The 13,815-nt window shown below is 57.6% G+C and overlaps 1 protein-coding gene across 1 annotated transcript; it reads right to left on the bottom strand.

The window, feature by feature from the left end:
* Positions 1 to 245: 245 nt before the first annotated feature.
* Positions 246 to 12,203, bottom strand: INSYN1 (inhibitory synaptic factor 1). Its single transcript, XM_060095166.1, has 3 exons — positions 11,194 to 12,203; positions 10,072 to 10,773; positions 246 to 986 (listed from the first exon to the last, which is right to left on the bottom strand). Exons 2-3 carry the CDS (start codon positions 10,225 to 10,227, stop codon positions 279 to 281), a joined length of 864 nt encoding a protein of 287 aa, XP_059951149.1. The 5' UTR covers positions 10,228 to 10,773; positions 11,194 to 12,203; the 3' UTR covers positions 246 to 278.
* Between the last annotated feature and the right edge of the window lie 1,612 nt (positions 12,204 to 13,815).

Raw genomic sequence — 13,815 nt, 5'->3', positions numbered from 1 at the left:
GGGGTCTGCAAGATGAGTCCCCCACCTCACCTACACACTTTTGGACACCCTCTTCAGGAGCCCTGCCGTGAGAAGGAAGGGAGGGTAGTTCCGGCCACACTTCCTGAGACCTAAGAGGTGAGTAGGCATCTCTGTGTCTAAGATGAGCTCTGTGAAAGCTTTGGGGCCTGTGGGGCCGGATCCTTAGCATTTTAAAATTTTATTATGACTGCATTTGTTTAAATATATATATATTTATAGCTCTGTGTGCCCCCCACCCCCAGCTCCCTCCCCAGCCCCTAGTTTTTCCCCTTGGCTTTCTGTTTGGTGGCCATGTAGGGCAGCACCGTCTGAGTGCTCTTGTCTGACACCGTTTGGGTGCTGCTGTTTCTTGTGACCCTTCGGGTCTGCTCGGGGACCAAGGTGGGGTCTGGGCGGCGGCCAGTCAGTGGAGAGCGCCTCGGCTTGGAGGGAGCTGGGGAGGGCTTGAGGGGACCCGCATGGGCCTCTGTGTGGGGAGGCTCCGGGGACAGGCCCACCTCCTCCTCGCCGTCCCCCTCCTCGTCGTCACAGCATAGAGCGTGGTAGAGCACTTTGTCGCTGAATCGCACCCTCTCCCGTGTGCCCGGGGTCCGCTGGGGCTGCTGGCCCTTCACAGAGCCAGCGCTGAAGGCCTCCTCACTGGAGGAGTCCGGGGTCTCCACCCGGGGCCCGTTGGGGATGGGCATGCCGCCATTCATGAGCCGGTAGTCAGGGCCAGCCCCCGGCCGGGTCGACTCGGGGCCGTCCACGGAGTCTGAGGGGGTGGAGATGTCCAGGAAGGAGCAGAACTCCCAGCTATCTGAGAGGATGTCGGCTGTCATAAAGTCCAGGTGGCCCAGGTCAAAGGGGCCGCCCACGCCCACCTTGTCGCTGCTGGAGGTGCTGCTCACGGTGGCCGTGGTCCAATCATCTGGCTCCAGTTCGAAGTCGAAGTCCGAGGTTAGCTTATCGATCTGGCTCACCACCTGGCCGGGGAAGGGGAGAGGAGTGAGTGAGAGGGGCCAGGCAGCGGCCAGCATCACCTAGGTGTGAATGTGCCCCGTCCCATCCTACTACACTCCCCGGCTGATGACCCTACAGGACACGACTGGACTTGAGGTCACCGGTTTGTTTGCCCTGTTGAGGGCCCAAACTGGACCAGGGTGAACAGAGCTGGTTCCGGCCATCCCCCTGGTTCCACTCCTCAGTGCCTTTGGGGGAAGGGGGATGCTTTCCAGCCCTGCACCCCGTCCATTCACACGTCCCTCCGCCCCAAAGCCAGCTGCTCTTCTGGGGGGCAGCCCTGGTGCTCAGAGCTTGACCTTCCTTTGGTTGACAGGGGGCCATTTAAAAAGGGCTGAGAGACTCCAGCAAGGCCACCCAGTGGTCGGATGAGCAGCCCACCCACCCTTGGAGAAGAAATGATACATGGTAACTGCAAAGAAGGCTCTGGCCAGGCTTTCTGAAGCATCCTGGACCAGCCCCTGCAGTGGGTCAGCGAGTGCCCCCCATGGGTCTCCATCACCCCAACCCTATATAGCCCTGGAGCCTCCTCCATCCTCCCCTTCCCTGCCTCTTGATGAGTGAAGATCAACCCTGGTTTGATGGGGAAGGGATAAAGCAAGCATTATTTGGTAAGCAATAAGAAAACCATCCATCCTGGGCCCAGAACTACTGGTTAAATGCCCTCAGGGGCTACAGAGGTCACTGCACCCACCTGCCCCGCAGGAGGTGAAGCCCTGTTTCATGCAGGAGGCCCTGCCTCACGACAACCCTTGCCTAGGCCACTGTCAGCACAGACATCAGCAATGAAGACAGTGAGGGAGAAAGGGAGACCCAGTCAGACAGAGGGAGAGGACAGAGCAAGGGGAGGAGAGGAGATTCAGGCCCAGATCCAAACCAGTAGAACAACAACAACAAAAGCAAAGCGGAGGGACCAAGAGACACAGAGACAAAGACGTAGGCAGTGAGTCATCAGGCCCAGGAGCTAGCTCCCAGCCCTCTCCAGTGCTCTTTCCCTGGGGTCAGAGAGGTCAGTTAATTCATTAACTAATGAAGTCCCTAATTCAACAAACATTTACTGAAGATGACTGCTGTCCAGGGATGTGCTAGGTGTTCAGCAAGGAGTGGGGGTGGTGAGTGCCTCAAAGTGCAAGTGGAAAGCAAGGGCAAAGATGATGGGTCAGGAGGAGTCTGGCTCAGTGAGAGGAATACTGCGTCAGGAGTCAGGAGGTCTGACGCTGGCAACCTGGTCAGTCGTTTTCCCTCTCTAGGTCTCAGTTTCTCAAACTGTAAATGGGGAGTTGGGTGACTAGTTTATCTCCAAGCTTCCTTCCATCTCTGAGATTCTAGGACTCTGTATTTAGAGGAGTGACTTGAGAAGCTGTTTTGGGGTGTCAATGCCTAGGGATGCCCACTTCCCACAGCCCCAGACCAGGGATGGAAGGAACACTTGGCTGAGGCCTACGGAAGAGCTGGGGGAGTCAAGACACCTGGGTTCCTGATTCGGCTTAGACATCAAATGTTCTGTGTGTCTTTGAGTAAGTCACATAACCTCTCTGGACTTCAACTTCACTCATCACCAAGTGGGTATGATAATCTCAGGCCTGCCAACCTCACCAGGGCTTCCTGAGGAACAATGAGAAGGCAGTAAAAGGGCTTCGTGGGGGCACTGGTGATAAGAGTGATAGCATCTCCCATATCTGAACACCTACTATGTGTCAGGCTTTCCACCCACGAGATCATCATCTCCTGAGTTTATGGATGATGGGCCAGAGGCACCAGTCACCGGGGACCTGAGATTCCCGCCTCTGCCGGCCCTGCAACACTGCACACGGCTGAGGTGCTGCCATGATTTCTGGGCTTGGACAGGCAATGGGGATAGGGCTCTACCCTCCAGTCTGACCACCCCAGTCCCCCACCCTAGAATGACTCCCCCACTTCAGAGAAGCTCACATCCCCCTGAAACCCTTGCTTAACCCAAGCCCCACCTGAGAGCTGGTGGGAGCCCTGGCCTAGAGTAGGGGCTCTCAAACCCGGGTGTGCATCAACTCCCCAGAGTTTCCGATTCAGTAGGTCCTAGTGGGGCTCGAGAGATGCATGTCTAACAAGCTTCCAGGTGATGCTGCTGCTGCCGCTGTTGGTGCAGGAACAGACTTTGAGGACCACTGGCCTAGGGGACTGGGGATTTAAGCTGGTGAAAAATAGCACCCCAGGGCATGGCCGCCCTGGGGAGAGGCCCTGTGCCCCTGGGACAGCCACACACTCTAATTAGACTCCGCCGATCAAGCAAAGTTGCCGAGAGTCTGTTGCTGTCTGAGGGTGGGAGGATGATGGTAGGAATCTGGAGTTAAATGACTCAGCTGTGAACTCACAGGGTTGCCTGTGGCCAGGCCAGGCCCCGAAGCTGGGCTCCTAATCCCCTGTGGGGAAGATGCAGGGTCCACAGGGCAGGAGCCCTAGAGCCTCAGGCCTGGACACTCTTCCCGCCCAAGAAGCCCTTGCCTGCCACCTGCTCAGGAGGCCTTCACGTTCAGGCCCTTCCCCTTCTCCATTAGAATGCCCCTCTCTGTTTCCATCCTGGGAGAGTGGAGGGAAGGAAGGGAGGGAGGTCTGGGCTCAAGTCCCAAGTCTGCCCCATCTTGGCTAAGAGGCTTGAGAGGCAGGTGATTTCCCTCTCCATGTCTCATTCCCTCCCCTGTAAAATAGGAGGACACACCTCTACTCGCTGGACGTTGGGGATTCAATAGGTAGGAATGTGCTTTAAACTGTAGAGTCTGCACAGCCAAGCACTTAAGAATCTGGGCTCTGCAACTGGGCCTGGGGACCCAGATTGTATGCAGGGCCCGGGTCAGTCCACAAACCCTGCTGCCCGTCCCTGGTGCCTCATTTCATGGGGCCAGTTAGGAGGGCAGGAATAGGGTAGCCCCAGGCTACCTACCTCTCTGCTTTGGCTGTCTTGAAATCTATGATTTCTCTCTGAGATTTAATAATCATTTTGCCTACATGTAATTTGGGATTGTCTTGGAGTGCAGGCAAATAATTATATACACAAAAGGAAAGAGAGGGGGAGAGAGAGAATGGAACCACGGAAATCACAGAACCTTGAAGCCAGGAGGGACTGGAGACACCGCTGAGACCACCCTTCCCATTGTGCTTGCTGACGGGGACTAGAAGGGGCTGAGCTGAGACTGGAAGTCAGGGGTCAAGTACGGGAATCACCTGCTCTACAGGGAGCAAGAGTGAGCACTAGAGAGGAAGGGCAGGGCTAAGGGCTGTGACAAAACCTGCTGGGGGCCCCAGGCCCTGTCCCAAGGGTGTCTACAACCTCTGTCCTGGCCACAGCCTCAGCTGCCCACCACCCCCGAACACTGCACCCATCCAGTCTCCCCACTGACAGCAGCTTCCTGTCCAGCTCCTGCTGCATCCAGGGAACTTCCTAATCAGCCAGCAGGAACACATCACCTCTCTGCTTCCAGCACTTCGCTGCTCCCCAAACTCCTGAGCCTCCCAAACACAACCCCACAGCAAATCTGGTCACAGGTCCTGTTCTGTCCAGCAAGCAGCCTCCTCCCTGCCAGGCCTGCCCCCTCACCTGCCCAATTCACTCCACCGAGCTCACTTGTGCCTCTGGGCCTCACCTGGAATGTCTCCTTTCTTTCCCACTCATTCCCTCTCACTTCCATAAGGAAGTCTTCCCTGACCCCCAGTTGAGGACAGGTTCCCTGTGAAAGGCTCTGACAGTACCCTGCACCTCTCATTATTTTCCAGTAGTTATCACTGCTACCATTTTGTGTGCAGATGTTATAAGGAAGCCCCATGAAGGGCAGGACTGGATCTGTCTTGCCCACCATTGCATCCCAAGTTTGGCACAGGGACTGGCACATTCTTTACAAATATAGCTTTTGAATGAGTGGATGAGTTAAGACAGAGGGCTTAATAAAACCACTTGGGGCTTCTTTTTCGAGAAAAAGTTCCATGGGCCTGGACACCCCAACACTGCCCGCCCTAGCCTGCCCTCCAGCCGTGGGTGAGACCCCTCTCCAAAAAAAGCACTTCTGTGTTCCCTAAGGCCCCAGGACTGAGGACCCGGGAGCCCCAGAACCTGTTTGTCTCCTCCCCCTTCACCTCTGGGCCCTTCAACTCCCTTGACCAGCTGCTACCTCCTCCCCTCCCTCCCAGCTCCCCAGGCAGCTGGTTACATAACTGGGGATTCTGCATTATTTATGACCACTGATTATTTTTTAATTCTTGATTACGTTATTTATTGTCTTCCTGGAGGGCTGTGGAGTTGGGGAAGGGGTGGTGGGGAGCGAGTTGACCATGCGTGATTCATGATTTTCATCCTGCAAGTTGGCATAATTGGCCGGGGAGCTTCTTGGATCTGTCTGGAGGAGGAGAACGCAAAGGGAAAAGGGAGGAAAGGAAGGCGAGAAAAAAAAATAATAGGAAAAAATCCGCACAATTCTTGCTGAGCTGCAGGTGATGGAGCTGACCCACTTTGGCACAGCTCTGTGGTCCCTAGCCTCTCCTGCTCCAGCTGCTTCCTGGCTGGGACACATTTATCTCATGCCTGAACGGCCCTTGGCTTTCCTTGCCACCTCATACGCAGCGCCTTGCCGAGGTGATCGCACAGTCACCACCGGGCCTGCTCCCCGTGAAAATTGGGTGGGGGTATCCTCCACCGCCACCCCTGGCTGTGAAATGTTTGTGCCCACCCCTCCATCCTCCTGAGGTGTTCGGACCTAGGTGGGCAGCTGTGCCCTTAAGTTATGTCCTACCCAAGAGTCAGTGATGATGTGAGAGACACCGGCCGATCAACACAAGAGACAGTTTTGAGCCTCCATGCTGAGCGATATCTTGGGGAGGGGGCAACCAAGGAGGAAGAGGCCAAGTAACCTGCTCAAGGTAAGCTCAACGTCCAAGAGGCCAAAGGCAAGCCCCTTATCCCTGGCCTTGGGGGCTCCAAGTTGATAGGAAACAGGGAGAGCAGCGGGGAGGCAGACTCCTATCCCGAAACACAACCAGGAGATTCCTGGAGAGAATGTGGGATTCTCACTGCGGACAAAATCCAAATTCCAAACCGTGGCCTGCAAGGGCTCTGTGTAATCTGACTCCCTGCTCCCTCTTTGACTTCCTGCTTTTCTCCTAGTTCACTCCACTTCAGCTGCACTGGCTTCCTTGCTGATCCTGAACACGCCGAGCCCATTTCTTCCCCAGGATCTTTGCACAGGCTGTTTCCACTGCCAGGAAGGCTCATCCCCTAAACACCACCCTCACTTCCTTTGGTTCCCTGTTCAAAAGCCATCTTATTGGAAACCCCCTTCATATCCCCATATCACTGTCACTCTCTATTCCCTTTCCTTGCTGCAAGAGGATGGGACTGCCTACTGCAGGAGGTACTAAATGGTGCCAGCCAGGAGGTCAGGGTCCTGGCTTTGACCTCCCTGATGATGGCTAAGAAGCTCATGTGACTCCAAAAGAACAAAGCCACACACGGAGTGAGGCGCTGGCCAGTGCTAGAATATTTCATTTATAATATCTAACAGCTATGGAGTGAGTTTTGTGCCCATCACTGTGCTAAGTACTTGATATATAATATCACATTTAATTCTCACAACAACCCTGGGGCTGGGGGGTGGGGTGGGGAGTGTAAAATTTGTTATCCTCATTTACATGGGAAAACAGAAGCACAGAAAGGTAAAGAAATTTCCCCAAGTTCACACAGCTAGGTAGGGGGCAAATCTTGGATCTGAACCAGAGACATCTGGCTGTGGAGCCCATGCTCTTAGCCCGTAGGCTGTGCTGTGTCTCCAAATTAAGATCCACAGAATTCTGAGGAGCTTAGAGAGCCTGCTGGGATTGGCCTGGCCTTCTGGAGTATTGGGGAACCTAGGAGAGATGAGGGCTAATTAATGATTGACCGTCATATCCCTCTGCAGCACAATTTTAGCTTTCAAAGCATTTACATTCCTCACCTCACTTAGTCCATTAAACTACTTTTCCCATTCATGGGATAGAACTTGTTGCTCATCGCCTGGGAGGCCAATAGCAGAGCTACAGCAGGGGTTTGGAAGGGTAGGGGAGGTATGGACAGGAAACGCCAAATCCTTTAGGGGTGTGAGTAGGTGTTGGCCCCCTTACCGCATGCCAAACCCTGATGAAACCCTAAGATCACACTGAGGTGAGAATGATCATCATCCCCATCTCAGAGGAGCAGACTGAGGCTCAGGGGCCTGGGAAGGGAGTGCATTGGTGTCCCTCGTCTTTCTACGAACTTCAGGCTGTATGCTCAAGAGGGTAAGGAGAGTCTGCCATGATCAGTGGTGTCTGGGGCTGGGGAAGGGAGCAGCAGAGAGAGAATGACAGAAGGGGACACAGCTAAGCCCTTCCTCTCTGCTGGCCTTGCTCCTTCATCAAGCATCTTGTGCTACTCCCCAGCAGTCTTGCATGTGAATCTTGTCTTCACATCTAAGTGCTTTGCCCCCATGGCATGAGAACCCCATTGGTGAGCCCTGAGCTGGTACTGCCCGGGGAGTGGGGTGTGATGAGGGAAAAGTGTCTGCCACCCTCTCGACCTTGGGTCCATCCATACCCCCAAGGGAAAATGCCATACTAAGCTACTGAGGAGCGCCTGAGAGATCCAGCTTTACGGCCCCCCGTGGAGGACCAAGATGCAGGTTCCAGGGAGCAGGGGGACTGAAACCCTTTACTCCAAACCAGAGCTTGGCGCCCCCCACTCAGTAACTGCATTCCTGACGAATTCCATCCAACAGGAAGTCAGTTATGGCATCTATTCTTCTGTCTGGGCTTCCCAGAGCCTCACCTGCCTTCTACAACACTTCCTTTGCCCATCACCCCATGTCCAGACCCTGCCTGGGGGATGGGGGAGCTCTGAGGCCTGGTGCCCCCTCCCAGCTGGGTGCCATTGGCAGCGGGCAGGCTGTGGCATACGGGGTAGACTCGGGTTGCCATAGCAACCTGCCAAAGTCTTGGGTGGAGGCACATGGCCTACAGTGTGTGTGGGGGGGAGGGGACTCATCTCTCCCTGTCCTAGCTCAGGCCTCTAGGCTGCAAATCCTGGGAATCTGAAGCTCTGCTGTTCGAGACATGGGAGTAGGTGAGTGTGTGTGCTGGGAAGGGACATCTAAAAGATCTGCAAATGAATCCTAGCACTTCTGAGCTCCCTGCCTCACCCCAAAGGGTGCTCCTCAGAGCATCACAGCATGAGCATAAGGTATCACCTCTAGAAGACCCCTGTGAAAATGCAAAGATATCAATTAGCCCACCTGCTGAAGCCCCAGAATAGGCAGCAGGAACCTGAGTTCTAGGCTTAGTTCTGCCACTGGTAGGCTGTGTGACCTTGGACAAGCCCCTATCCCTCTCTGGCCTCAGTTTCTTCAACAGCAAACAAACAGGGATGGTCTGGATGACCTGTGAGACGCCTTCAAGCTCTGGATGGCTATTCGGAGAGGGATGGCAGGTGCCTGGAAGATGCTCAGTTGGGAGTAGGCTCTGAGCTTATTGAAGCTGCCTCCCAGGCTTAGAGTCAATCCTGGCTCTTTCTGGGCAGGCTTGCTGGGGCATAGGTCCCATGCCCCTGCCCAAGACTGAGACTCTGGACAGTTCCCATGGTCCTGAGAGAACCACAGAGCATCTGAAATAAGATGGGGGTGGGGAGAGTCAAAGAGGGGACTGTAGTCCTCTGGACCAATGAGGTTGGGAGAAGAGGGGTTGCTCAGGGGCATCTGGCCTTTGACCTCCAAACTATATTCTCAAAGATGTTCAGTCCAGACCATGGCCAGCCCAGCCCATGGGAAGAAGCACCACACTTCTCTCTACCTGCAGCAATAGCCATTCCCACCTCCTGAAAAAGGACTTCCTAGTACGCTCCTCCATGAGGCTGCCTCTGGGCAGAGGGGCTGCCCTGCCCAACCCCTGCTTCTGTCCCAGCATTTCCACAACCCCCTCTACTCCGAACATGACTCCCTTCCAACACCCTCTGCTCCTTGGCTCTCAGGCCAGGCTAGAATGCCACTTTCCCAGTCAGGATTTGGTCCACCATCACCCCCTCTCCCCAGCCTTCCTAGCGCCCCCATCTTCCCCACACAGCTGGCTGGGGAGAGCTCAAGCCCGTAACTCCAGTTCAGTCACTCTCCCTGTCATCTCTGCAGGGACCCTGGTTACAAGGAGTTGAAATTTGGCTAAAGCCCACCTGGCTGGTGTAATGGCACCTAGCAGGCAAATTTAGGCCAGCGGCTCAGAACGCTGGTCATGCATTTTGGGCTCGAACACAGCCCAGGGGGCAGGGCTGAGGACATGTGTACCTCATTACCCTGGTGATGTGGGAAGCAGTAATTAAACCAGACTCCGCTTAGAGAGACAGAGAGGGACACATATCCTCGGATCTCTCGCTGACTTTTCAGCCTTGGCAAAAAACATTCAGAACTGTGGGACGGGGATGCATACCTTCAGAGGAGATTCCTGCCCCTGCCAATGTACTGATACCCACTAGCAGGCCCCTAGACCCATTCCCACCTCAGGGCAGGGAAGACATAGCTGGCTCTAATTTTTCCAGGATCAAGGGTTCTAAGTATCTGTGTGATCTCTGGGGAATGCTCTGAGCTGGGCCTTGAGCAGCGGGGACTGCCTCAGTAGAGCCATCCACACTCTCCCAGGGCCCTTTATAAGCCAGTCAGAGTCTGGGGGGCAGATGGTGAGGTCAAAGGTCAGCTTGGGTCCCAGAAGAATGTCTTCCACTAAGAGGATGCTGTGGGATTCAGTCCTTACTGGCCACCGTGCAGCTCTGAACCATGGGCCCACAACATGCTGCCCAAGCAGTCTCAGGATCACTGAGGCCCCTCCAGCCCTGGGGTACAGTGAGATCTTCAGCGAAGCAGATTTGGGGAAAGAAGAACAAGGAGAAGGAGGTACCCAGCAGAGTGACCCAGGTGCGCACAGCTTTGAGTGCGCACACACACACACACACACACTTAAACACATACGTGTGAGTACGTTTCCTGGGCCAGGCCCAGGAAAACCGGTCTAGGGGCTGCCTGGCCCCTCACTTACCTCCCTTAGCTCCTTGGCCACCTCCTTGAGCTCCCGCAGTATGTCCTCCAGCTGCCCAATGACCATCTTCATGCGCTGTCGAATCCGCTCTCGCTCGCCACCACTGCTGGGGTCGTCACTGGGCTGCCCGAGGTCCGGGGTGCCCCGAATGTTCATCCTTTACCACGTGGCCGCAGGCCTGCCCATACTCCCCCCAGCCGGGCACACGCTGCGTCTGCCTCCACGGAGCCCCCCTCAGCTGGGCAGAGCTCCACATCTTAACGGCCCCCTAGCCCACCCTGGCCCTGGGTGGCCCTCACCCAGCCCCCTGCCACCCCGCCTCCTCTACCTCTGGGTGGGGAATGGGACACCCAGAGGGAGACAGAGTCTGACCAAGGGGGGTCAAGGTGAGGACACAGGAGAGCAGGGGGAGGGGCCTTGGGTCTCAGGAGTGGCCTCTAGGACTTGAAGTGCCTGTGGGTATGCTGAGCTGGACACAGAGGCAGGGGGATGACTCTGCAGGGACTAAGGGTAAGAGATGCCCTTGGGATGGGCGGAAGGCAGCAGTAATCCCCTCACAACTCCTAGGAAATTGCAAAAGCAGAGGTCTCGAGATGCAACTGACACCTCCAGAGGGATGGTGGCTGGGGTCTTCCAGATGTGAAGGGGGCTCCAGATGTGGGTGGCTCTGGGAAGGGAGCTGGATTGGAGGAGGGCAGCCCCCTGCAGAGAGAGCGAGCCTGGCGTCAGCCCTCCCAGGTTGCAGCACCCGCCGGCAACGCTGCTGCCTTCCTCCTCACCCCAGCCTGCACCTTTCCTCGCTGGGGATTTGGTTTTATTTATTTATTTTTTTGTAGGAGGGATGATGGAGGCAGATGCTCTATAGCACAGCCCCTCCCCTAAAGGGAAAACAGGAGCCCCTGCTTTAGAAGCTGAAGTCCTCAGCCTGCGATGGGGCACCCTGCCCTGGCTCTCCCCAGCGCTCCCCAACCCCAGTCAGGCCTGGCCCCGCTGGTTCACTGGAGGGCCTCTCCAGACATCCATCCTCCCTCCTAGTGCCCCCGGGGTGCCCTCGTTCCCCGCTGGACCTTCCCTTCCCCTGCCCCGCCTTCCGTGAGAACCCCGCTCCGCTCCCGGACTCACCAAGTGGGGGAGTGGGGGCACCGGCCTTCCTTCCGCGCAGCGTCGGGGGCCAAGTCCCAAGGCAAGGTTGGGGGGCCCCCAAGGCTCCCTAGGGCGGGCTTCTCTCTCTGGACCCTTCGGTCCTTGGCCTCAAAGAGGTCCTCAGAGCCGCCACTGGAGACATCTGGACGGTGGGAGGGGGCGGGGCCTCCACGCTCCAAGGAAGAGGCCAGGAAAAATCTCTCCCAACCCCCGCCAGGCTCTGGTGGGGAATGAGCAAGGGTCCGGTGGGTCCGGGGCTCTGAGGCCACAGGTGAACCGGGCACAGGGCGACCGAGGCGACGCCGGTCCGGTCTCAGCACGCAAGCCAAAGTCTGAGGGATCGGAGGGCGCCGGGATCCCTTCAGCCCACGCCCGGCATTCCCGGGGCTCGGCACCGTCCTGAATTCGCTCTGTCCAGTCCAGATCGGCCGGCTCTGGGCTCCGCCGGGGTCTGCCCTGCCCTGCCCGGAGTGAGCTGGCACCCGTGGGCGCCCGGGGCGCGCTCAGCCCGGACCCCGAATGACCGCGCTCCGGCACCTGCGACGTCCGGAGCGGCCGCGAGGGTCCGCTCAGTCTAGCCCCGGGGTCCTCCGGGGGCGACAACGCTCCCGCGGCTCAGTCCACGGTCGGAAAGGTCCAGAATCGCCGGGCCCCGGGGGGAGGGGCGGTGTTGGCCGCGGGGACCAGGTCCCCGCCGGGCCGGGCCGAGGGACAGCGGGGCAGGGGGCCCGGCCGGGCTGGGTCTGGCGGCCGGGCGCGGGCGGGAGCGGCGCCGGGCGGAGGAGAGGAGGCGAGAAGAGCAAGAGGAGGAGGCGAGGCGAGGCGAGGCGAGACGAGGGGAGGGAGCGCGCGGCGGGCCCGGCGGGCCGGGGCGCACGGGGCTCGCAGCCTCCGCTCCGCTCCGCCGCCTCCCGCCCGCTGGCCCTCGGCTCGCAGCCTGGCCAGCCCCCGGGCGCCCGGTTGTGCCGGTGGGGCCACCGGGCGCCGGGTCGGGCTGGGCCTCCCTCGGCCGCCTCGCCCCGCCCTGCCCCGCCGGGCTCCGCGGGCCTGGGCCCGCTTCTCGAGCGCCGCGCCGCCCGCGTCCCGGCCGCCCCCGTCCCGCCCCGCCGCCCCCCGCCGGACTGGCCGCCCGGGCGGGCGCTGGCTCCCTCAACGGCCGCCCGGCTTGCTCGGCTCCTCTCGCCTCGGCGCTGTCAGGGAAGGGGCCGGCCCCGCGCGCCGGGAGGGAGCTTTTAAAGCGACACACACGCCTCCCAGCGCCGAGCGCCGAGCGCGCGAGCCGGGGGGTCTCGCCACCCCGGGGACTGGGAAACGTCCAGTGCTTGCGGGGCTGGAGGCGGGCTCGCCCGGGCGCACTCCTGTTGACCTCGGGGCGCGGAGGGGCAGCGGGTTAGGGGCTTACTCAATTCCTTCCTACCTTTCCATAAGCCCCCATTGCCCCTTCCCCCACTGCGGTGCGCCCCGGGCTTCCCTTTTGGCTAAATTTCCCTAATCCAGGCCCTCCCCCTTCCCCCATCATACCTCAAACTACTCCCAAACGTTGCCTTAAGTCAGACGCATTAAGAAAATACAATACTGACAAGCTTTACTGAGCACCTACTGTGTGCCAGGCTCTGGGCTGGATGGGGCTGGAGTTGGAGATTCTGCAGATGACAGGAATGCATTAGACACAGGTCACTTTGTTTAGTTATTCATCCATTTACTCAACATTTATTCAGCACCTTCCGTGTACCAGACCCCACGCTAGACTCTGGCGTCTCGGGAAGGAAAAGCAACACTTCAGGAAGCTCACAGCTTGTGAGGACACCGCTGAGTAAACACAGGGGCGGTAAACGCAGGGCAAAGGCAAGTTCCAGAAGCAATGGTAGGGGAGGAGGAGGGTGGGAGCAACCCAGGCCAGGGGCTGGCAAGCTCTCCTTGAGACAAGCCCTGAGCTGAATCTCAAAGGATAAGTAGGAGTTACCCAGGTGACTGTCAGTGTGGGGGAAGTGTCGGTGAGCATTCCAGGCAGGGAGGAGGGTGAGAGCAGAGGCTCAGAAGCAGAAGTGAAGGGGGGCGGGGGGGGGGGTTGAACCAACTGTGGCCTTTTAGAGATAACCATTTTGACAGCTCTGTGGAAAGTGGATTTGAGGAAGACCAGATCCTGAGAGACCCAGAGGCCATGGTTAGAAGCTTGGATTTTATCCTGAGGTAGAGGGAAGCTATGGTGTTAGGGAGGAACCCGGTCCTGCTCACCTCTCAGGAGATCCCTCTGGGGCTTTGAGGTTGATGGATCTGGGGGCAAGGACACTAGCAGGAGACCAGTTAGGAGGCTATTACAAGAATCGAGCTGAGAGAGGAGGGGCCTGCATGGCAGTAGGGATGGAGAGGAGGCGATGTTTTGAGAAATAATTTAGTAGAACATGGGAGGACTTGGAGACTGGTTGAACTTGGAGAGGGAGTGGGAGTCCAGGATGTCTCTGTTTATAGCTTGAGAGACTGGTAGATGGTTGTGCTACCCACTGACTTAGAAAAACAGGTCTGGGGTGAAGATGAGGCATCTAATTTGGGACAGGTGGAGATATTCTGAAGACAGTTGAGTATATGATCTATGCCTGGGCT

Source organism: Mesoplodon densirostris, chromosome 4 (genome assembly GCF_025265405.1).
Source record: "Mesoplodon densirostris isolate mMesDen1 chromosome 4, mMesDen1 primary haplotype, whole genome shotgun sequence".
Taxonomy (NCBI): Eukaryota; Metazoa; Chordata; class Mammalia; order Artiodactyla; family Ziphiidae; genus Mesoplodon; species Mesoplodon densirostris.
The sequence above is the reverse complement of the archived record's forward strand: the minus strand, read 5'-3'. Positions and strand labels throughout refer to the sequence as shown.

Coding starts and splice junctions, on each gene's coding strand:
- INSYN1 (XM_060095166.1), bottom strand. CDS start 10,227: ATGAACATTCGGGGCACCCCGGACCTCGGGCAGCCCAGTGACGACCCC. Junction 987..10,071: donor TGGCCAAGGAGCTAAGGGAG/GTAAGTGAGGGG, acceptor TTCCCCGGCCAG/GTGGTGAGCCAGATCGATAA.